Source organism: Oncorhynchus kisutch, linkage group LG14, assembly GCF_002021735.2.
Source record: "Oncorhynchus kisutch isolate 150728-3 linkage group LG14, Okis_V2, whole genome shotgun sequence".
In the NCBI taxonomy this organism is placed as follows: Eukaryota; Metazoa; Chordata; class Actinopteri; order Salmoniformes; family Salmonidae; genus Oncorhynchus; species Oncorhynchus kisutch.
The window spans coordinates 78,166,983-78,191,221 of NC_034187.2; the positions used below are offsets into that span (position 1 = coordinate 78,166,983).

A 24,239-nucleotide genomic window follows, 5' to 3' on the forward strand; every position below is an offset into this window, starting at 1 on the left:
CTGTTAGCAACAAGGCACTAAAGTAACACTGCAAAACATGCATCCTGTTAGCAACAAGGCACTAAAGTAACACTGCAAAACATGCATCCTGTTTGCAACAAGGCACTAAAGTAACACTGCAAAACATGCATCCTGTTTGCAACAAGGCACTAAAGTAACACTGCAAAACATGCATCCTGTTAGCAATAAGGCACTAAAGTAACACTGCAAAACATGCATCCTGTTTGCAACAAGGCACTAAAGTAACACTGCAAAACATGCATCCTGTTTGCAACAAGGCACTAAAGTAACACTGCAAAACATGCATCCTGTTTGCAACAAGGCACTAAAGTAACACTGCAAAACATGCATCCTGTTTGCAACAAGGCACTAAAGTAACACTGCAAAACATGCATCCTGTTTGCAACAAGGCACTAAAGTAACACTGCAAAACATGCATCCTGTTAGCAATAAGGCACTAAAGTAACACTGCAAAACATGCATCCTGTTTGCAACAAGGCACTAAAGTAATACTGCAAAACATGCATCCTGTTAGCAACAAGGCACTAAAGTAACACTGCAAAACATGCATCCTGTTAGCAACAAGGCACTAAAGTAACACTGCAAAACATGCATCCTGTTAGCAACAAGGCACTAAAGTAACACTGCAAAACATGCATCCTGTTAGCAACAAGGCACTAAAGTAACACTGCAAAACATGCATCCTGTTAGCAACAAGGCACTAAAGTAACACTGCAAAACATGCATCCTGTTAGCAACAAGGCACTAAAGTAACACTGCAAAACATGCATCCTGTTAGCAACAAGGCACTAAAGTAACACTGCAAAACATGCATCCTGTTAGCAACAAGGCACTAAAGTAATACTGCAAAACATGCATCCTGTTAGCAACAAGGCACTAAAGTAACACTGCAAAACATGCATCCTGTTAGCAACAAGGCACTAAAGTAACACTGCAAAACATGCATCCTGTTAGCAACAAGGCACTAAAGTAACACTGCAAAACATGCATCCTGTTTGCAACAAGGCACTAAAGTAACACTGCAAAACATGCATCCTGTTTGCAACAAGGCACTAAAGTAATACTGCAAAACATGCATCCTGTTTGCAACAAGGCACTAAAGTAACACTGCAAAACATGCATCCTGTTTGCAACAAGGCACTAAAGTAACACTGCAAAACATGCATCCTGTTTGCAACAAGGCACTAAAGTAATACTGCAAAACATGCATCCTGTTAGCAACAAGGCACTAAAGTAACACTGCAAAACATGCATCCTGTTAGCAACAAGGCACTAAAGTAACACTGCAAAACATGCATCCTGTTAGCAACAAGGCACTAAAGTAATACTGCAAAACATGCATCCTGTTAGCAACAAGGCACTAAAGTAACACTGCAAAACATGCATCCTGTTTGCAACAAGGCACTAAAGTAACACTGCAAAACATGCATCCTGTTTGCAACAAGGCACTAAAGTAACACTGCAAAACATGCATCCTGTTTGCAACAAGGCACTAAAGTAACACTGAAAGAAATTGTGGTAAAAAAAAGAGCTTTATGTCCATAAATACAAAGTGTTATGTTTGGGGAAAATCCAACACAACACATCACTGAGTACCACTCTTCATATGTCCAACACAACACATCACTGAGTACCACTCTTCATATGTTAAAGCAGGTGCTGGCGTCATTATGTTATGGGTATGCTTGTCATCGTCAAGGACTGGAGGTTTGTTTGTATAAAAAGAAACGGAATAGAGCTAAGCAAGCACAGGCAAAATCCTAGAGGAAAACATGGTTCTGTCTGCTTTCAACAGACACTGGGAGACAAATTCACCTTTCAGCAAGACAATAACTTAAAAAACACTGGAGTTGCTTTCCAAGATAACATTGAATGTTCCAGAGTGGCCTAGATACAGTTTTGACTTAAATCAGCTTGAAAATCTATGGCAAGACCTGAAAAGGGCTATCTAGCAATGAGCAACAACCAACTTGCAATGAGCTTGAAGAATTTTTTAACAAATATTGTGCAATCCAGGTGTGTAAAGCTCTTAAAGACTTACCCAGAAAGACTCACAGCTGTAATTGCTCTTATAGACTTACCCAGAAAGACTCACAGCTGTAATCACTCTTATAGACTTACCCAGAAAGACTCACAGCTGTAATCACTCTTATAGACTTACCCAGAAAGACTCACAGCTGTAATCACTCTTAGAGATTTACCCAGAAAGACTCACAGCTGTAATCACTCTTATAGACTTACCCAGAAAGACTCACAGCTGTAATCACTCTTAGAGATTTACCCAGAAAGACTCACAGCTGTAATCACTCTTATAGACTTACCCAGACAGACTCCCAGCTGTAATCACTCTTATAGACTTACCCAGACAGACTCCCAGCTGTAATCGCTGACATTTATTAACCCGGGGGTGTGAATACTTATTTAAATTAGATATTTCATTTAATTTTCAATATTATTTGCTAAATATTCTAAAAACATGTTTTCACTTTGTCATCCTGGGGGATTGTGGGTAGATGGATCAAATGTGGGTTTATGTGCTTTTTTAACCTATTTTGAATTCCGTCTGTAACACAACGAAATGTGGAATAAGTAAAGGGGTATGAATACTCTCTGAAGGCTCTGTACGTGTGTGGATGAAAAGGTACCCAGACCGCCAGAGGCCCTCAGGTCATTTCAACCATAACTAGCTACTCTTCATGCTTTTCTCTATTCTAAAGTAATGTAACACACTACAGTACTTACAGGCAGGTCTACAGAGTAGAGGTCGACCGATTAATCGACCTCGAATTCTTCGGAAAAGAATTCATATCTATTAACTTATTCCACATTTTGTTGTGTTACAGGATGTACCCCATAATGACATCACAATACCCCATAATGACATCACAATACCCCATAATGACATCACAATACCCCATAATGACAAAGTGAAAACATGTTTTTAGAAATGTTTGCAAATTTGATTGAAAATGAAATACAGAAATCTAATTTACATAAGTATTCACAACCCTGAGACAATACTTTGTAGAAGCACCTTTGGTGGAGATTACAGCTTTGAGTCGTCTTGGGTATTGGGTCTGTATCAGCTTTGAGTCGTCTTGGGTATTGGGTCTGTATCAGCTTTGAGTCGTCTTTCTTGCAGATCTTCAGGCCCAGTACATCACTGGGGCCAAGCTTCCTGCAATCCAGGACCTCTATACCAGGCCGTGTCAGAGGAAGGTCCTAAATATTGTCAAAGACTCCAGCCACCCTGCTACCGCACGGCAAGCAGTACCAGAGCACCAAGTTTAGGTCCAAGAGGCTTTTAAACAGCTTTTACCCCCAAGCCATAAGACTCCTGAACATCTAATCAAATGGCTACCCAGACAATTTGCATTGCCCCCCCCCCCGCCCCCTCCTCCTCTTTTACACTGCTGCCACTCTCTGTCATTTTAATAACTCTACCTACATGTACATATTACCTCAACTAACCGGTGCCCCCGCACATTGACTCTGTACCGGTACCCCCCTGTATATAGCCTCCACATTGACTCTGTACCGGTACCCCCTGTATATAGCCTCCACATTGACTCTGTACCGGTACCCCCTGTATATAGCCTCCACATTGACTCTGTACCGGTACCCCCTGTGTATAGTCTCCACATTGACTCTGTACCGGTACCCCCCTGTATATAGTCTCCACATTGACTCTGTACCGGTACCCCCTGTATATAGTCTCCACATTGACTCTGTACCGGTACCCCCTGTATATAGTCTCCACATTGACTCTGTACCGGTACCCCCCTGTATATAGCCTCCACATTGACTCTGACTCTGTACCGGTACCCCCTGTATATAGCCTCCACATTGACTCTGTACCGGTACCCCCTGTATATAGTCTCCACATTGACTCTGTACCGGTACCCCCTGTATATAGTCTCCACATTGACTCTGTACCGTACCCCCTGTATATAGTCTCCACATTGACTCTGTACCGGTACCCCCCTGTATATAGCCTCCACATTGACTCTGTACCGGTACCCCCCTGTATATAGCCTCCACATTGACTCTGTACCGGTACCCCCCTGTATATAGCCTCCACATTGACTCTGTACCGGTACCCCCCTGTATATAGTCTCCACATTAACTCTGTACCGGTACCCCCTGTATATAGCCTCCACATTGACTCTGTACCGGTACCCCCCTGTATATAGCCTCCACATTGACTCTGTACCGGTACCCCCCTGTATATAGTCTCCACATTGACTCTGTACCGGTACCCCCTGTATAAAGTCTCACTATTGTTATTTTACTGCTCTTTAATTACTTGTTCCTTGTATTTATTATTCTTGTTTTTTAAACTGCATGGTTGGTTAGGGGCTTGTAAGTAAGCATTTCACAGTAAGGTCTACACCTGTTGTATTCAGCATTTCACAGTAAGGTCTACACCTGTTGTATTCAGCATTTCACAGTAAGGTCTACACCTGTTGTATTCAGCATTTCACAGTAAGGTCTACACCTGTTGTATTCAGCATTTCACAGTAAGGTCTACACCTGTTGTATTCAGCATTTCACAGTAAGGTCTACACCTGTTGTATTCAGCATTTCACAGTAAGGTCTACACCTGTTGTATTCAGCATTTCACAGTAAGGTCTACACCTGTTGTATTCAGCATTTCACAGTAAGGTCTATACCTGTTGTATTCGACACGTGACTAATAACATTGTATTTGATGGTGTTAGATGGGTGATGAGCTGTGCCTGGTTTTCTCCAGACATTGATCTTTGTATTCAGGAGAAATAGTAACATTTTTGTCTCATCAGACAACTAAATCTTTTGCCTTATGATCTCAGAGGATTCATTTACGTGCCTTTTTACAAACTCCAGGCCGTGCTGTAATGTGCCTTTTTACAAACTCCAGGCCGTGCTGTAATGTGCCTTTTTACAAACTCCAGGCCGTGCTGTAATGTGCCTTTTTCTCAGGTGTGGCTTCCGTCTGGCCAATCTAAAATGTAAAACATGTCAAAGGTGCATGTGTTTGTGCAAATTTGAGATTTTTGGTTACTGTGTGTGCAAATTTGAGATACACTGTTTTGTCAAATTGTAGTGACATCAAGGATCATAAAAAAAATTGGATGCACCTGAGCTCAATCTGGAGTGCCATAGCAAAGGCATGTGAATATGTATGTAAATAAGATATTTCTGTAGTTCATCAGCACATTATTTAGTTTTCACTTTTTCATGATGTGTTATTGTGTGTAGACGGGTGAAGAGGGAAAACAAGGATTTCATCCATGTTGAATTCAGGCTGGAACAACAGAATGTAGAATAAGTCAAGAAAGGATTTCATCCATGTTGAATTCAGGCTGGAACAACAGAATGTAGAATAAGTCAAGCGGAATACTTCCTGAAGGCTCTGTATACTCAGACTGTCTTCTGTAGGTTACTGTGGACTGGAGTACCCAGTAGCAAACATCGCCGCAGTTCTCTTGTAAATCACAACTTTGAAAGAAACGCAGTTAAAAACCTCAAGATCATACTGCTCTGGGAATTGATTCAAAAATATTCCTCAGGCATTCTAGCTCTATCATTCCCTCCCTCTCTCTCTCTCTCTCTCCCTCCCTCTCTCTCCCTTCCCTCTCTCTCCCCTTCCCTCCCACTCCACCATTCCCCCCTCTCCCCTTCCCCCTCTCTCTCTCCCCTCCCACTCCACCATTCCATCCCTCTCCCCTCTCTCCCCTTCCCTCCCACTCCACCATTCCCTCCCTCTCTCTCCCCTTCCACTCCACCATTCCCTCCCCTCCCTCCCTCTCTCTCCACTTCCCTCCTTCTCCACCATTCCATCCCTCTCCCCTTCCACGCCACCATTCCCTCCCTCTCTCCTTCCCTCCCACTCCACCATTCCCTCCCTCTCCCCTTCCCTCCCACTCCACCATTCCCTCCCTCTCCCCTTCCCTCCCACTCCACCATTCCCTCCCCTCCCTCCCTCTCTCTCCACTTCTCTCCTTCTCCACCATTCCATCCCTCTCCCCTTCCCCCTCTCTCTCTCCTTCCACTCCACCATTCCCTCCCTCCCTCTCCCCTTCCACTCCACCATTCCCTCCCTCTCTCCTTCCCACCCAATCCACCATTCCCTCCCTCTCCCCTTCCCTCCCACTCCACCATTCCCTCCCCTCCCTCCCTCTCTCTCCACTTCTCTCCTTCTCCACCATTCCATCCCTCTCCCCTTCCCTCTCTCTCTCTCCTTCCACTCCACCATTCCCTCCCTCCCTCTCCCCTTCCACTCCACCATTCCCACCCTTTCTCTCCCCTCCCCTCCCACTCCACCATTCCCTCCCTTTCTCTCCCCTCCCACTCCACCATTCCCTCCCTCTCTCTCCCCTCCCACTCCACCATTCCCTCCCTCTCTCTCCCCTTCCACTCCCTCTCCCCTCCCTCTCCCCTTCCCTCTCTTGCCCAAGCCCCTATTATGGGATAAAGGCTACTAACAGTTACTGGCGTGGTGGCAGAAGCATTTATTCCCCTAGAAAGTGTCCAACTGTCGCAGCAGAAATGGGTCACAGGTGTGTGGACATTAATCTGAAGGCAATAATGGTCCTGCACTGGGGAGAGGTCACTGAGGAAGAGGAACTCGAACCTGTTCCTATTGAAGCCCCAGACAGAATTGGCTCTCTCCACTCCCATTCATTTCAGTCTGAGAGTGTGCTTAAGCTAATAGACAGCGTCGGAGATCCTATAGCCTACAGCCCAGTAAGGGGAGAGGATAATTCCTTCTTTCTTTCTCCTTTCTTCTTCTTCTTCTTCTTCTTCTTCTTCTTTTGAGTGATGAATTGAAACCTGCTTGGGATTGGGTGGGGGTTTCATTGGGCATTGTCACATTATAGAATGCACTCTAGAATGGCCCTCACAAAAGGACTTACTTGGCTGCTGGATATCAGGGTAGATTCTACCACCTGGTAGACCAGAACATGAATACAGGAGACTAGAAGCATTGACGTTTCACAGCTGGCCAATCCACTACAGACACTTTACATTTCATCTCTTGATATCGGTTTGCATTTGAGACTTTTGAAAAATGAAATACAACATGTGCATTGTGGGAAGAGGGAAAGCATAGCACAGAGACCAAGATGGCTACATTGAAGGTTTCAAGCAGCATGAGGTAGCCACATTATCCATTAGAGTCCACCCAAAACGTTGCGTGGCAAATTCTGACTGGAACAAAGATGGAGATTGCGGATGCAGAGGCCTCTTGACTGTTCAAGGACATCTGGGCCGGGCTACTAGAGCAGATTCTGCTCTCACTGTTCATCTAATGGCATTAGGGCTGTGACGAGGACGGTATTTGACCAGCCAAATGACCACGGTCTCCATAATAACCGTTGAATAGCAATTATTATTATTTAATTTCTTACGCACATTTTCTCCTCTCCTTGTGTGTATTGGTGCAGAGGGATGGAGGTGAAGAGACACAGAGGGATGGAGGTGAAGAGACACAGAGGGATGGAGGTGAAGAGACAGAGGGATGGAGGTGAAGAGGGATGGAGGTGAAGAGACACAGAGGGATGGAGGTGAAGAGACACAGAGGGATGGAGGTGAAGAGACAGAGGGATGGAGGTGAAGAGACAGAGGGATGGAGGTGAAGAGACAGAGGGATGGAGGTGAAGAGACACAGAGGGATGGAGGTGAAGAGACAGAGGGATGGAGGTGAAGAGACACAGAGGGATGGAGGTGAAGAGACAGAGGGATGGAGGTGAAGAGACACAGAGGGATGGAGGTGAAGAGACAGAGGGATGGAGGTGAAGAGGGATGGAGGTGAAGAGACACAGAGGGATGGAGGTGAATAGACACAGAGGGATGGAGGTGAAGAGACACAGAGGGATGGAGGTGAAGAGACAGAGGGATGGAGGTGAAGAGACAGAGGGATGGAGGTGAAGAGGGATGGAGGTGAAGAGACACAGAGGGATGGAGGTGAATAGACAGAGGGATGGAGGTGAATAGACACAGAGGGATGGAGGTGAATAGACACAGAGGGATGGAGGTGAAGAGACACAGAGGGATGGAGGTGAAGAGACACAGAGGGATGGAGGTGAAGAGACACAGAGGGATGGAGGTGAAGAAGGATGGAGGTGAAGAGAAAGAGGGATGGAGGTGATCAATGAGCCATCCGGTGATGCCAATAAATATATCAATATGATCACTGTTCCTAGTATGATGATGCAGGTGTAATGAAGACCTTCCTTGGTTTATCCATCAAAATACAGTCGATCCTAACAGAGATATATTCACTTTAATGGTTTAAAAGAGACAAGTAATGTGAAAGCCAAATCAATAATCCATCAATTAACAAATATTGAAATAAAGCTGTATGTATGTGTGTGTGTGTGTGTGTGTGTGTGTGTGTATTGTAGTTTTACAAAGAGCACTAGATGTCAGCCATCTACTGTCTAAAGGAGAAATAATGCCTCGCGTAGAGGCTCGGTAACACTGGGTAGTTTAATAGCTGACGAGTGTTTTACATTTAATGGTTAAAGTGTGTCATTCCTTTATTTAACCATAATGAAAACACACTTATAACGTTGAATTGCTCTGGAGTAGCAGTTGGAGCTGAGAAAAGGCCATTTATGCAGAACACACACACGGACAATAACACGAGAATGTTGTTCACCAACGTTAAACTCAGGAAGGCTGGTCTGAATGGCTCGTCACTTTTAATTCATTTTACTAAACCCACTATAACTCGCTTCCTATCTTACCTCATCAGCACAGCAGGTATTTATAGGGTAGTGTCATGATGTTACCTCTTCAGCATAGCAGGTATTTATAGGGTAGTCATTATAATGTTACCTCATCAGCATAGCAGGTATTTATAGGGTAGTGTCATGATGTTACCTCTTCAGCACAGCAGGTATTTATAGGGTAGTCATTATAATGTTACCTCATCAGCATAGCAGGTATTTATAGGGTAGTCATTATAATGTTACCTCATCAGCACAGCAGGTATTTATAGGGTAGTCATTATAATGTTACCTCATCAGCACAGCAGGTATTTATAGGGTAGTGTCATGATGCTATCTCATCAGCATAGCAGGTATTTATAGGGTAGTGTCATGATGTTACCTCATCAGCATAGCAGGTATTTATAGGGTAGTCATTATAATGTTAACTCATCAGCACAGCAGGTATTTATAGGGTAGTCATAATAATGTTACCTCATCAGCACAGGAGGTATTTATAGGGTAGTGTCATGATGTTATCTCATCAGCATAGCAGGTATTTATAGGGTAGTCATTATAATGTTACCTCATCAGCACAGCAGGTATTTATAGGGTAGTCATAATAATGTTACCTCATCAGCACAGGAGGTATTTATAGGGTAGTGTCATGATGTTATCTCATCAGCATAGCAGGTATTTATAGGGTAGTGTCATGATGTTACCTCATCAGCATAGCAGGTATTTATAGGGTAGTCATTATAATGTTATCTCATCAGCATAGCAGGTATTTATAGAGTAGTCATTATAATGTTACCTCATCAGCATAGCAGGTATTTATAGGGTAGTCATTATAATGTTACCTCATCAGCACAGCAGGTATTTATAGGGTAGTGTCATGATGTTACCTCATTAGCATAGCAGGTATTTATAGGGTAGTCATTATAATGTTACCTCATCAGCACAGCAGGTATTTATAGGGTAGTCATTATAATATTGCCTCATCAGCATAGCAGGTATTTATAGGGTAGTCATTATAATGTTACCTCATTAGCATAGCAGGTATTTATAGGGTAGTGTCATGATGTTGTCTCATCAGCATAGCAGGTATTTATAGGGTAGTGTCATGATGTTACCTCATTAGCACAGCATGTATTTATAGGGTAGTCATTATAATGTTACCTCATCAGCATAGCAGGTATTTATAGGGTAGTGACATGATGTTACCTCATCAGCATAGCAGGTATTTATAGGGTAGTCTTTATAATGTTACCTCATCAGCATAGCAGGTATTTATAGGGTAGTGTCATGATGTTACCTCATCAGCATAGCAGGTATTTATAGGGTAGTCATTATAATGTTACCTCATCAGCATAGCAGGTATTTATAGGGTAGTGTCATGATGTTATCTCATCAGCATAGCAGGTATTTATAGGGTAGTGTCATGATGTTACCTCATCAGCATAGCAGGTATTTATAGGGTAGTCATTATAATGTTATCTCATCAGCATAGCAGGTATTTATAGAGTAGTCATTATAATGTTACCTCATCAGCATAGCAGGTATTTATAGGGTAGTCATTATAATGTTACCTCATCAGCACAGCAGGTATTTATAGGGTAGTGTCATGATGTTACCTCATCAGCATAGCAGGTATTTATAGGGTAGTCATTATAATGTTACCTCATCAGCATAGCAGGTATTTATAGGGTAGTGTCATGATGTTACCTCATCAGCATAGCAGGTATTTATAGGGTAGTCATTATAATGTTACCTCATCAGCACAGCATGTATTTATAGGGTAGTCATTATAATGTTACCTCATCAGCACAGCAGGTATTTATAGGGTAGTCATTATAATATTACCTCATCAGCATAGCAGGTATTTATAGGGTAGTCATTATAATGTTACCTCATTAGCATAGCAGGTATTTATAGGGTAGTGTCATGATGTTACCTCATTAGCATAGCAGGTATTTATAGGGTAGTGTCATGATGTTACCTCATCAGCATAGCAGGTATTTATAGGGTAGTGTCATGGTGTTACCTCATCAGCATAGCAGGTATTTATAGGGTAGTGTCATGATGTTACCTCATTAGCATAGCAGGTATTTATCGGGTAGTGTCATGATGTTACCTCATTAGCATAGCAGGTATTTATAGGGTAGTGTCATGATGTTACCTCATCAGCATAGCAGGTATTTATAGGGTAGTGTCATGATGTTACCTCATCAGCATAGCAGGTATTTATAGGGTAGTGTCATGATGTTACCTCATCAGCATAGCAGGTATTTATAGGGTAGTGTCATGGTGTTACCTCACCAGCATAGCAGGTATTTATAGGGTAGTGTCATGATGTTACCTCATTAGCATAGCAGGTATTTATAGGGTAGTGTCATGATGTTACCTCATCAGCATAGCAGGTATTTATAGGGTAGTGTCATGGTGTTACCTCATCAGCATAGCAGGTATTTATAGGGTAGTCATTATAATGTTACCTCATCAGCATAGCAGGTATTTATAGGGTAGTGACATGATGTTACCTCATCAGCATAGCAGGTATTTATCGGGTAGTGTCATGATGTTACCTCATCAGCATAGCAGGTATTTATAGGGTAGTGTCATGATGTTACCTCATCAGCATAGCAGGTATTTATCGGGTAGTGTCATGATGTTACCTCATCAGCATAGCAGGTATTTATAGGGTAGTGACATGATGTTACCTCATCAGCATAGCAGGTATTTATAGGGTAGTGTCATGGTGTTACCTCATCAGCATAGCAGGTATTTATAGGGTAGTGTCATGGTGTTACCTCATCAGCATAGCAGGTATTTATAGGGTAGTGTCATGGTGTTACCTCATCAGCATAGCAGGTATTTATAGGGTAGTGTCATGATGTTACCTCATCAGCATAGCAGGTATTTATAGGGTTGTGTCATGATGTTACCTCATTAGCATAGCAGGTATTTATAGGGTAGTGTCATGATGTTACCTCATTAGCATAGCAGGTATTTATAGGGTAGTGTCATGATGTTACCTCATCAGCATAGCAGATATTTATAGGGTAGTGTCATGATGTTACCTCATTAGCATAGCGTCACATCTCTCCTCCTCCTCTACCATTAGAAAGCGTGAGGAATGTCATTTACCTATTAACTTCAGCCAATGAGCATGGCAATTCCACCATGCTTGCTGAGTAACCTATGGGCTCACTTGTGCAATAAACACTTTAATTTATTTCAAACAATGGGCATAAATCTGCGGAAACAATCTGATGACCTTTCACCTCCCCACCACCACCACCAGAAGGACCGTCATCGAGTAACCTCGTTCTCTCAGCGGGGGAGGGGGTACGATGTTTATTGTTCTTAAGCAGAATGTAATGCTTATTTTACACATATCCATGGTTGGTATGTCACCTCTCAGGACTCAATGTCGTTATAATCTACATCTAGACGGGATGGGCTCGTGATCTTATAACCTACAGATACAGTCCTGCCAACATAAAGCATATGAATTCAATAAACCGCTTGAAAAATTCACAAAAGCTCTGACGAAGGCCGTGAGACCGATAGGTGAAGCTTATTAAAGATCAGTGATACTATTAAGAGCAGTGTGCGGGTTCCTTTTTCCTTCATCTTGTTCAACTGTTACCATGCACCTGCACAGAGATTGCTCAGATGTGCGAGTTCCTTTTGAATTATTTTTTTAAAATAAACAGCTTGTGAAATCAATGTGGTACAAACATGGCAATTTACAATACTGATCATCTATATAGCTACAATCCTTGGGCTGAGGATGAGGATAACATTATGAAATAGCTTTAATGCTGCAATGCATTATGAATCTATTTGATGTAGAGTATATGTATTGAATCACTGCAGTGTAAGACCTACATGATTGTACACATTAAAGCCATATGCAGATTCCTGTAAAAGCCCTTTAAAGGTGACATATTGTATAGTTTAACAGATTCCTGGGGAATGACCTCAAACCAAAGATCCCTGGGTAATGACCTCAGACCAAAGATCCCTGGGTAATGACCTCAAACCAAAGATCCCTGGGTAATGACCTCAGACCAAAGATCCCTGGGTAATGACCTCAAACCAAAGATCCCTGGGTAATGACCTCAGACCAAAGATCCCTGGGTAATGACCTCAAACCAAAGATCCCTGGGTAATGACCTCAGACCAAAGATCCCTGGGTAATGACCTCAAACCAAAGATCCCTGGGTAATGACCTCAGACCAAAGATTCCTGGGGAATGACCTCAAACCAAAGATCCCTGGGTAATGACCTCAGACCAACAATTGCTGGGTAATGACCTCAAACCAAAGATCCCTGGGTAATGACCTCAGACCAAACATCCCTGGGTAATGACCTCAAACCAAAGATCCCTGGGTAATGACCTCAGACCAACAATTGCTGGGTAATGACCTCAAACCAAAGATCCCTGGGTAATGACCTCAGACCAACAATTGCTGGGTAATGACCTCAAACCAAAGATCCCTGGGTAATGACCTCAGACCAACAATTGCTGGGTAATGACCTCAAACCAAACATCCTTGAGGAATGACTGCAATCAATCAAACACCAATCTTACAATACTCCCTGACAACAGGTAGAAAGAAGTTGAACTTGCGCACCCAACGACACACACACACACACACACACACACACACACACACACACACACACACACACACACACACACACACACACACACAGTGAAATGGCTAGCTATTTAGCAGTCGTGGTTATGCTAATTCATGTGTTCTGAGGGTCCCTGTGTTCTGAGGGTCCCTGTGTTCTGAGGGTCCTTGTGTTCTGAGGGACCCTGTGTTCTGAGGGACCCTGTGTTCTGAGGGACCCTGTGTTCTGAGGGACCCTGTGTTCTGAGGGTCATCCAGTAAGGGACAGTGACAGGAATGGAAGATGTTACACACACACACACACACACACACACACACACACACACACACACACACACACATACACACCCACCCTATCAATGCATCCATCCACCTCCCACACACAGTCTGTCTTACCTGACGTTGGGCACATCGATGCTGGATGACACCACCTTGCGTTTCTGCTCCAGCAGGGAGACAGAGCGGGTGTGGTCCCTCTCTGGACCCTCAAGGGGGCATCCCGTCCTCCTACCGTCTGCTCCCCGCTCCCCCTTCAACGCCTCTGGGCTCAGGGAGTTGGCCTCCCCCTTCTGGGCCTCCATGGTCTGGCTCTGCAGAGGAGCCCCGTTCCCACGGCCGTTCCAGACGCTCTGCTGCAGAGGGATACAGGTATGACTGGGTTACTACAGAGACATGTACAGTAGGCTGACAGTAGACTGGGACTCTGGGAGGCTAAAAATGTAAGGTGATTTGTATTGTAAAGATCACCTGACATTTCAACCACCCAGTCCCTGCTTTTCATTGGATAGGCATATGTGCCATTTGGTACAGCCTTAACCACAATGCAGTGCACACACACTCATTCTAGCTAAAACTCACGCTTCCAGACAGTTTGTAGTGTTGCTAGTGTTGAGCTGACAACAGGATGTACGTTAATGAGTCTTTCACTTTTAAAATGTGGGATTTATTTTTTGTGCTTCCACAGACATCACCCGCGCATCCCGCAAAGGCGGAGGTGTTGCTAACATATACGCTAGCAAATTTCAATTTATTTTAAAAGATGACTGCATTTTCGTCTTTTGAGCTTCTAGTCATGAAATCTATGCAGCCTACTCAATCACTTTCATAGCCACTGTTTACAGGCCTCCTGGGTCGTATACAGTGTTCCTCACCGAGTTCCCTGACTTCCTATCAGACCTTGTAGTCATGGTAGGTATAAAAACAATTGTGACTTTAATATTCACATGGAAAAGTCCACAGACACACTCCAAAAAGCTTTCGGAGCCATCATCGACTCAGTGGGTTTGTCCAACATGTCTCATGGCCTCCTCACTGCCAGTCATACTCTGGACCTAGTTTTGTCGCGTGGAATAAATATTGTGGATCTTAATGTTTTTCCTCATAATCCTGGACTATCGGACCACCATTTTATTATGTTTGCAATCGCAACAAATAATCTGTTCAGACCCCAACCAAGGATCATCAAAAGCCGTGCTATAAATTCTCGGACAACCCAAAGATTCCTAGATGCCCTTCCAGACTCCCTTCACCTACCCAAGGACGTCAGAGTACAAAAATCAGTTAACCACCTAACTGAGGAACTCTATTTAACATTGCGTAATACCCTAGATATAGTCACACCACTAAAAACAAAAAAACATTTGTCCTAAGAAACTAGCTCCCTGGTATACAGAAAATACCGAGCCCTGAAGCAAGCTTCCAGAAAATTGGAACGGAAATGGCGCTACACCAAACTTGAAGTCTTCCAATTAGCATGGAAAGACAGTACCGTGCAGTATCGAAGAGCCCTCACTGCTGCTCGATCATCCTATTTTTCCAACTTAATTGAGGAGAATAAGAAAAAAATGTATTTTAGATTCTATCGCAAAGCTAACTAAAAAGCAGCATTCCCCAAGAGAGGACGGCTTTCACTTCGGCAGTGATAAATTCATTGACATCTTGAACGAAAAGACCATGACTCCTTCATAAACCTGTGTATTTCTCCAAAGCTCAGTAGTCCTGAGTCTGCACAACACTGCCAGGACCTATGATCAAAGGAGATACTCAAGTTTTTTAATACGATATCTCTTGATACATTGATGAAAATAGTCATGGCCTCTAAACCTTCCAAGCTGCACACTGGACCCTATTCCAACTAAACTACTGAAAGTAGAGGTCGACCGGTTATGATTTTTCAACGCCGACACAGATTATTGGAGGACCAAAAAAGCCGATACCGATTATTGGAGGACCAAAAAAGCCGATACCGATTAATCGGACTATTCTTTATATTTTTTATTTATAATAATGACAATTACAACGATACTGAATGAACACTTATTTTAACTTAATCTAATACATCAATCAAATCAATTTAGCCTCAAATAAATAATGAAACATGTTCAATTTGGTTTAAATAATGCAAAAACAAAGTGTTGGAGAAGAAAGTAAAAGTGCAATATGTGCTATGTAAGAAAGCTAACACGTTTCAGTTCCTTGCTCAGAACATGAGAACATATGAAAGCTGGTGGTTCTTTTTAACATGAGTCTTCAATATTCCCAGGTAAGAAGTTTTAGGTTGTAGTTATTATAGGAATTATAGGACTATTTCCCTCTATACCATTTGTATTTCATTAACCTTTGACTATTGGATGTTCTTATAGGCACTTTAGTATTGCCAGTGTAACCGTATAGCTTCAGTCCCTCTCCTCGCTCCTCCCTGGGCTCGAACCAGCAACACAATGACAACAGCCACCATCGAAGCAGCGTTACCCATGCAGAGCAAGGGGAACAACTACTAGAAGGCTCAGACCGAGTGACGTTTGAAACGCTATTAGCGCGCGCTAACTAGTTAGCCATTTCACTTCAGTTTCACCAGCCTCATCTCGGGAGTTGATAGGCTTGAAGTCATAAACAGCGCAATGCTTGACGCACAACGAAGAGCTGCTGGCAAAACGCTGATTTGGTCCTGCCGTACATACCTACACGTAAGCTACGGTCACAAGACGCAGGCCTCTTAATTGTCCCTAGAATTTCTAAGCAAACAGCTGGAGGCAGGGCTTTTTACTATAAAGCTCAATTTTTATGGAATGGTCTGCCTACCCATGTGAGAGACGCAGACTCGGCCTCGACCTTTAAATCTTTATTGAAGACTCATCTCTTCAGCCCGTCCTATGATTGAGTGTAGTCTGGCCCAGGGGTGTGAAGGTGAACAGAAAGGCACTAGAGTGACGAACCACCCTTGCTGTCTCTGCCTGGCCGGTTCCCCTCTCTCCACTGGGATTCTCTGCCTCTAACCCTATTATGGGGGCTGAGTCACTGGCTTACTGGTGCTCTTTCATGCCGTCCCTAGGAGGGGTGCGTCACTTGAGTGGGTTGAATCACTGACATGATCTTGTCCGGGTTGGCACCCCCCTCGGGTTCGTGCCATGGGGGAGATCTATAGTAAGTTGATGTTCTGAAGATATCCCTCTAGTGGTGTGGGGGCTGTGCTTCGGAAAAGTGGGTGGGGTTATATTCTTCCTGGTTGGCCCTGTCCGGGGGTATCATCGAACAGGGCAAGTGTCTCCCGACTCCTCCTGTCTCAGCCTCCAGTATCTATGCTGCAATAGTTTATGTGTCGGGGGACTAGGATTGGTCTGTCATATCTGGAGTATTTATCCTGTCTTATCCGGTGTCCTAAATATGCTCCCTCTAACTCTCTCTCTTCTCTTGGAGGACCTGAGCCCTTGGACCATGCCTCAGGACTACCTGGCCTGATGACTCCTTGCTGTCCCCAGTCCATCCCAGTCCACCTGCTGCTGCTCCAGTTTCTGTTCAACGGACGTGCTACCTTGTCCCGGACCTGCTGCTTTCGACTCTCTCTCTCTACCGCGCCTGCTGTCTCTAACTCTGAATGATCGGCCGTGAAAAGCCAACTGACATTTACTCCTGAGGTGCTGACCTGTTGCACCCTCTACAACCACTGTGATTATTATTATTTGACCCTGCTGGTCATCTATGAACATTTGAAGATCTTGGCCACGTACTGTTATAATCTCCACCCGGCACAGCCAGAAGAGGACTGGTTCCTCTCAGAGCCTGGTTCCTCTAAGTTTCTTCCTATGTTCGTGCCTTTCGAGGGAGTTTTTCCTAGCTACCGTGCTTCTACATCTGCATTGTTTGCTCTTTGGGGTTTTAGGCTGGATTTCTGTACAGCACTTTGTGACATCGGCTGATGTAAAAAGGGCTTTATGAATACATTTGATTGATTGATTGACATAGGCCATAGTTGACTGACTGGCTAGTGCAGTGCTCTAGTTGACTGACTGGCTAGTGCAGTGCTCTAGTCGACTGACTGGATAGTGCAGTGCTCTAGTCGACTGACTGGCTAGTGCAGTGCTCCAGGTGACTTACTGGCTAGTGCAGTGCTCCAGTCGACTGACTGGCTAGTGCAGTGCTCCTGTCGACTGACTGGCTAGTGCAGTGCTCCTGTCGACTGACTGGCTAGTGCAGTGCTCCAGTTGACTGACTGGCTAGTGCAGTGCTCCAGTCGACTGACTGGCTAGTGCAGTGCTCCAGTTGACTGACTGGCTAGTGCAGTGCTCCAGTTGACTGACTGGCTAGTGCAGTGCTCCAGTTGACTGACTGGCTAGTGCTCCAGTGGTGACTACAGGGCATTTGTTTTTGCATAAGAAAGCATCTCCCTTGACATTCTGGAAACAACTACCCGCAGTAACAATAATGTGAGGCAAAGCACAATGCAGCACTTCCACTTGCTACTAAACAACTCAGCTGGGCACAGCAATTGTGTGTATACACACACACACACAGTTGTCTTTATGCGGCTGTTAGTAAAGACATCAACCATCCGGATGTGCACGCTGAACACACACACACACACACACACCATCCAGAGGGTTGAATGAGAAACCAGGAAGAGAGGCCAGGAAGAGAGGGTGAGGTCCACATGGCTAAGTGCACCAGCAGAGGGTTGGAGAGGCCAGGAAGAGAGACCCAGTAAGAGAGGCCAAGAAGAGAGGCCAGGAAGAGAGCCCCAGGAAGAGAGGACAAGAAGAGAGGCCAGGAAGAGAGGCCAGGAAGAGTGGCCAGGAAGAGAGGGCAGGAGGAGAGGACAGAGGAGAGGCCAGGAGAGGACAGAGGGAGAAGGTGAGATCCACATGGCTAAGTGCACAAGCAGAGGGTTTAAGGAGAGGCCAGGAGGAGAGGACTGAAGGAGAGGCCAGGAGGAGAAGGTGAGGCCCACATGGCTAAGTGCACCAGCAGAGGGTTGAAGGAGAGGACTGAAGGAGAGGCCAGGAGGAGAAGATGAGGTCCACATGGCTAAGTGCACCAGCAGAGGGTTGAAGGACAATACGCCCATACAGCCTTACAGTGGGATCGAGATCATTTCCAAAACACACTGGAACACGATTATCTCTCAACTGGAGAAAACTACAGGCAATACCCAGTCAATTGAAAGCACACACACATACACACACATACACATATAAACACACACCCACACCCACACACATACAACTTTGAACAGGTTTCAAATGTACTTAGATTAAGGAGGTCAAATATTAGGGATGTGTCCCCTTTCAAGACGATTGGATACGTATCTAGATACGTGGGCTCCGATACGATACAGGAACGATCCGTTTTAGTTTGAAACGATTCGGTGCGATTCTGCTCGATTAGAGCGCGAATCGATGAGATTCATTTCAATGCGATACAATTTGATGTACTGGCATTTGCTGCATACACACATTCATTTTCAATTTAAATTCAAATCTGCTGCAGCCCGTGTGAGTGTGTGTGTGTGTGTGTGTGTGTGTGTGTGTGTGTGTGTGTGTGTGTGTGTGTAAATAATGTCTGTCTATGGTGTGTATACTAATGTCGGCACCTGATCTGAGCCACAAGGGAGACTAGGCATCTACCACCCCTGTATCACTATCAAATTAGGGGGGCAATGTAACTTGTTTTCTTGTTACCGCACTTTGGTTTTCAAAATCACCTGACCCACTAAATGAACTTCTTTTTTTTGCAGATTAATTGTTTGCACTAGTAATGTAGCAATATTTAGCATTTACAAATGAACTATGACATAGCCAATGAATACATAGCAAAACTATGGATGTCACCCCCCCCATCTCAAAATCGAATGGTTTTGACCGTTTGGAAGTTTAGTGAGCTTCTTTTCTCCTCCTGCTTTGACTATGCGTCTCGAAAAGTGATTGCTGTCCTCCTTATGAAATTACCATTCATTGTTATGAAATTCTCTCAGCCTCGTGACAAAATGTGTAGAAAGAAGAAAATTATCTTTAAAACTGCAACATTGTCTCTTAGCCTCATACCAAAATGTGTAGAATAGCATTATAAAACTGCACATTGGAGATCGGTGCCCCAGGGCCCCAAATGTAGTAGTCCGGCTCTGTATATCTAATATGACCATATACACTGATTGTTTCAAGCAAAACTACAAAAACTATTGGTGATGGTGAACCTGAACAATGGACATCGATCCGTTCAGCGGGTAACCTTTAGCCAGATCAGAGTTGTGTCTCCGCTAGCTTAGCTGACTTTCATTCTAGTAAAACACCATTTCCAACAGCGCATCGATAACAATAAACTTAATGACTTGTAGATCAATGACTGTCAACACAGTTACATGCAGTTCAACACTGAAGAGGAGGATGGGTCAGTTGTCACAAAAGATGAGATGTATTTTCAGAAGGTAGAAAGAAAGTAATATGAGCAAATCTTTTCAGTGAATCTGCGATTTCTAACGTTTAAATTGATTCTCTGACAAAGCTTGCTACAGTTGGATGGGTTTGAGGTCCGGGGACTGATGCAGTCACATCTTCAACAGTTGAATCAGCAAACGATGCGTAGGCCTATCAGTGAATCGTTATATATATATATATATATATATAATGATAAAATATTATAAATGATAAAATATGGATTATTCTCTATAACAACCTGGCTGAGCACACTTCAACGAGGTGAGAAAGTCTTTCCGAAAACAGGACTTGAGTCACACAACAAGATAAATGATCTCTACTAAGAGAAAGATGAACTGTTACCCTGACCAGTTATTTGACTACAACCAAAACAATCTCTATTGCTTCCTTTCACAACCATATGAATGATCATATTTCATGCATAACAGGAAATTGCAGAACGAGACAAATCGACCATAAAGTGTGAGTTGAGTTGCATGTGTCGTAAGAGTTTAGTGTGGGGTTATTGTGGCTTGCTGCTCTTAAATTCAGTCGATGAATAATGTAAGTTATTTAACAAGCACACACACACACACACACACCCCTTTAGTAGGCCAAAGGTAAAGATGATTTTATGCATCATAAATTGTCAATAGCTCAGGAGTTATGGTAGACTTCATCCTAATTTATTCAACTCATGTGCTGTATTGTTCACACAGAGATATTTTATCAAATGTATTCAGATTAAACTTTCATCAAATAGCCCATAGGCCTACAGTGCTATTCGAGGATTTCAATCAAATAGCCCATAGGCCTACAGTGCTATTCGAGGATTTCAATCAAATAGCCCATAGGCCTACAGTGCTATTCGAGGATTTCAATCAAATAGCCCATAGGCCTACAGTGCTATTCGAGGATTTCAATCAAATAGCCCATAGGCCTACAGTGCTATTCGAGGATTTCAATCAAATAGCCCATAGGCCTACAGTGCTATTCGAGGATTTCAATCAAATAGCCCATAGGCCTACAGTGCTATTCGAGGATTTCAATCAAATAGCCCATAGGCCTACAGTGCTATTCGAGGATTTCAATCAAATAGCCCATAGGCCTACAGTGCTATTCGAGGATTTCAATCAAATAGCCCATAGGCCTACAGTGCTATTCGAGGATTTCAATCAAATAGCCCATAGGCCTACAGTGCTATTCGAGGATTTCAATCAAATAGCCCATAGGCCTACAGTGCTATTCGAGGATTTCAATCAAATAGCCCATAGGCCTACAGTGCTATTCGAGGATTTCAATCAAATAGCCCATAGGCCTACAGTGCTATTCGAGGATTTCAATCAAATAGCCCATAGGCCTACAGTGCTATTCGAGGATTTCAATCTTGGAAACAGCTATATTTGTAGAATACAGTAGATGTACATGCATAAAGTTAGGGACAGGCTGTGTGTACATACATACAGTCAACAAATGTACCTAATGGAGGGCTTTGCTCCAAGGTAAAGACAACAAAAATATACTTGGTTACATAGCAAGCCAGAGCATTCAATAATATGACAGTATAATAAACATGCTATGTTACTACAGCTGAACCACCGTAGCCTAAACACAACACGGATCTGGGGAAACGATCAGGACCACAGTAACTATGCAGTAATTGAGTGGTTTAAAACACTCAATGTGTCTGGTGCTGTAGCCTAGTGAACTGTGTTGATCTCATTCCCCGAACCATCACATCACTGCGGCTTACGACACCCAAATGCAACAACAGTCAGACACTGATAAGTGCATCTCTATTTGCCACCAACACAAATGTATCAGTCAGTAAGGACACTGATAAGTCCATCTCTATAGGCCACCAATACAAATGTATCAGTCAGTCAGGACACTGATAAGTCCATCTCTATAGGCCACCAAATCAAACACAGCAGTCAGTCAGGACACTGATAAGTCCATCTCTATAGGCCACCAATACAAATGTATCAGTCAGTCAGGACACTGATAAGTCCATCTCTATAGGCCACCAATACAAATGTATCAGTCAGTCAGGACACTGATAAGTCCATCTCTATAGGCCACCAATACAAATGTATCAGTCAGTCAGGACACTGATAAGTCCATCTCTATAGGCCACCAATACAAATGTAGCAGTCAGTCAGGACACTGATAAGTCCATCTCTATAGGCCACCAATACAAATGTAGCAGTCAGTCAGGACACTGATAAGTCCATCTCTATAGGCCACCAATACAAATGTACCAGTCAGTCAGGACACTGATAAGTCCATCTCTAAAGACCAACACAAACACAGCAGTCAGTCAGGACACTGATAAGTCCATCTCTAAAGACCAACACAAACACAGCAGTCAGTCAGGACACTGATAAGTCCATCTCTAAAGACCAACACAAACACAGCAGTCAGTCAGGACACTGATAAGTCCATCTCTAAAGACCAACACAAACACAGCAGTCAGTCAGGACACTGATAAGTCCATCTCTATAGGCCACCAATACAAATGTATCAGTCAGTCAGGACACTGATAAGTCCATCTCTAAAGACCAACACAAACACAGCAGTCAGTCAGGACACTGATAAGTCCATCTCTAAAGACCAACACAGCCCTCCTCTGGCAGCGCTCTAAACAAAAACTACTTGTGTTGATCCATATCTAAAAGGGAGGAGGGGGAGGCCTTGCCTTGGCTACACTGCCTGGTGAATGTTTTTTGGCAGAGGAACACGCCGCATGTCAACCGAACCAGCCTCACTCTCTCTTGCTGATCTGATTAGCATCCATCATGAACTAATGTAAACTTGGCCCCGTGTGACATGCAGGGAAACGGTGGCAAACCGACCAATGAGGAGCAGACTGCTGGAGAACAAAGAGTCAGTGACTCCAGCCCGACAGCTTCCAGCCCGACAGCTTCAGTAAGGGACTGATATTAAATCAACAACGTCATACGTCTTTGTCTCCACCCGTAATGGCACTTGGTCGTCGACACCTTCTAACTCACAACAAGTGGCATTCTCCCACCTCCCCTCCTCCCCCCATCCATCCATCCCCTCCTCCTTCCCTCACAACAACAAGTGGCATTCTCCCACCTCCCCTCCTCCCCCCATCCATCAATACCCTCCTCCTTCCCTCACAAAAACAAGTGGCATTCTCCCACCTCCCCTCCTCCCTCCATCCATCCATCCCCTCCTCCTTCCCTCACAACAACAAGTGGCATTCTCCCACCTCCCCTCCTCCCTCCATCCATCAATACCCTCCTCCTTCCCTCACAACAACAAGTGGCATTCTCCCACCTCCCCTCCTCCCTCCATCCATCCATCCCCTCCTCCTTCCCTCACAACAACAAGTGGCATTCTCCCACCTCCCCTCCTCCCTCCATCCATCCATCCATCCCCTCCTCCTTCCCTCACAACAACAAGTGGCATTCTCCCACCTCCCCTCCTCCCCCCATCCATCAATACCCTCCTCCTTCCCTCACAACAACAAGTGGCATTCTCCCACCTCCCCTCCTCCCTCCATCCATCCATCCCCTCCTCCTTCCCTCACAACAACAAGTGGCATTCTCCCACCTCCCCTCCTCCCCCCATCCATCAATACCCTCCTCCTTCCCTCACAACAACAAGTGGCATTCTCCCACCTCCCCTCCTCCCTCCCTTCCTCTTTATTCTCCTCCCTCCATCCAGCCATCCCCTCCTCCCAACAGCCATCCCCTGCTCCCTATTCTCCTCCCTCCATCCAGCCACCCCCTCCTCCCAACAGCCATCCCCCTCCTCCCAACAGCCATCCCCTCCTCCCTATTCTCCTCTCTCCATCCAGCCATCCCCTCCTCCCAACAGCCATCCCCTCCTCCCTATTCTCCTCCCTCCATCCAGCCACCCCCTCCTCCCAACAGCCATCCCCTCCTCCCAACAGCCATCCCCTCCTCCCAACAGCCATCCCCTCCTCCCAACAGCCATCCCCTCCTCCCTATTCTCCTCCCTCCATCCAGCCATCCCCTCCTCCCAACAGCCATCCCCTCCTCCCTATTCTCCTCCCTCCATCCATCCAGCCATCCCCTCCTCCCAACAGTCTTCCCCTCCCTCCCACCCACCCACCCATCCCCTCCTACCTCCCACCCTCATCCATCCATCCCCTCCCTCCATCCCCTCCTCCTTCTCTCACAACAACAAGTGAA

The 24,239-nt window shown here is 44.5% G+C and overlaps 1 protein-coding gene across 1 annotated transcript in view; it reads right to left on the reverse strand.

The window, feature by feature from the left end:
- Nucleotides 1-24,239, reverse strand: part of LOC109903304 (zinc finger protein 704) — a 63,585-nt gene that overhangs the window by 36,703 nt on the left and 2,643 nt on the right. The window contains exon 2 of the mRNA XM_020499932.2: nt 13,763-13,998. Within this exon, the coding sequence (XP_020355521.1) occupies nt 13,763-13,998 (236 nt within the window). The remainder of the gene's footprint in view (nt 1-13,762; nt 13,999-24,239) is intronic.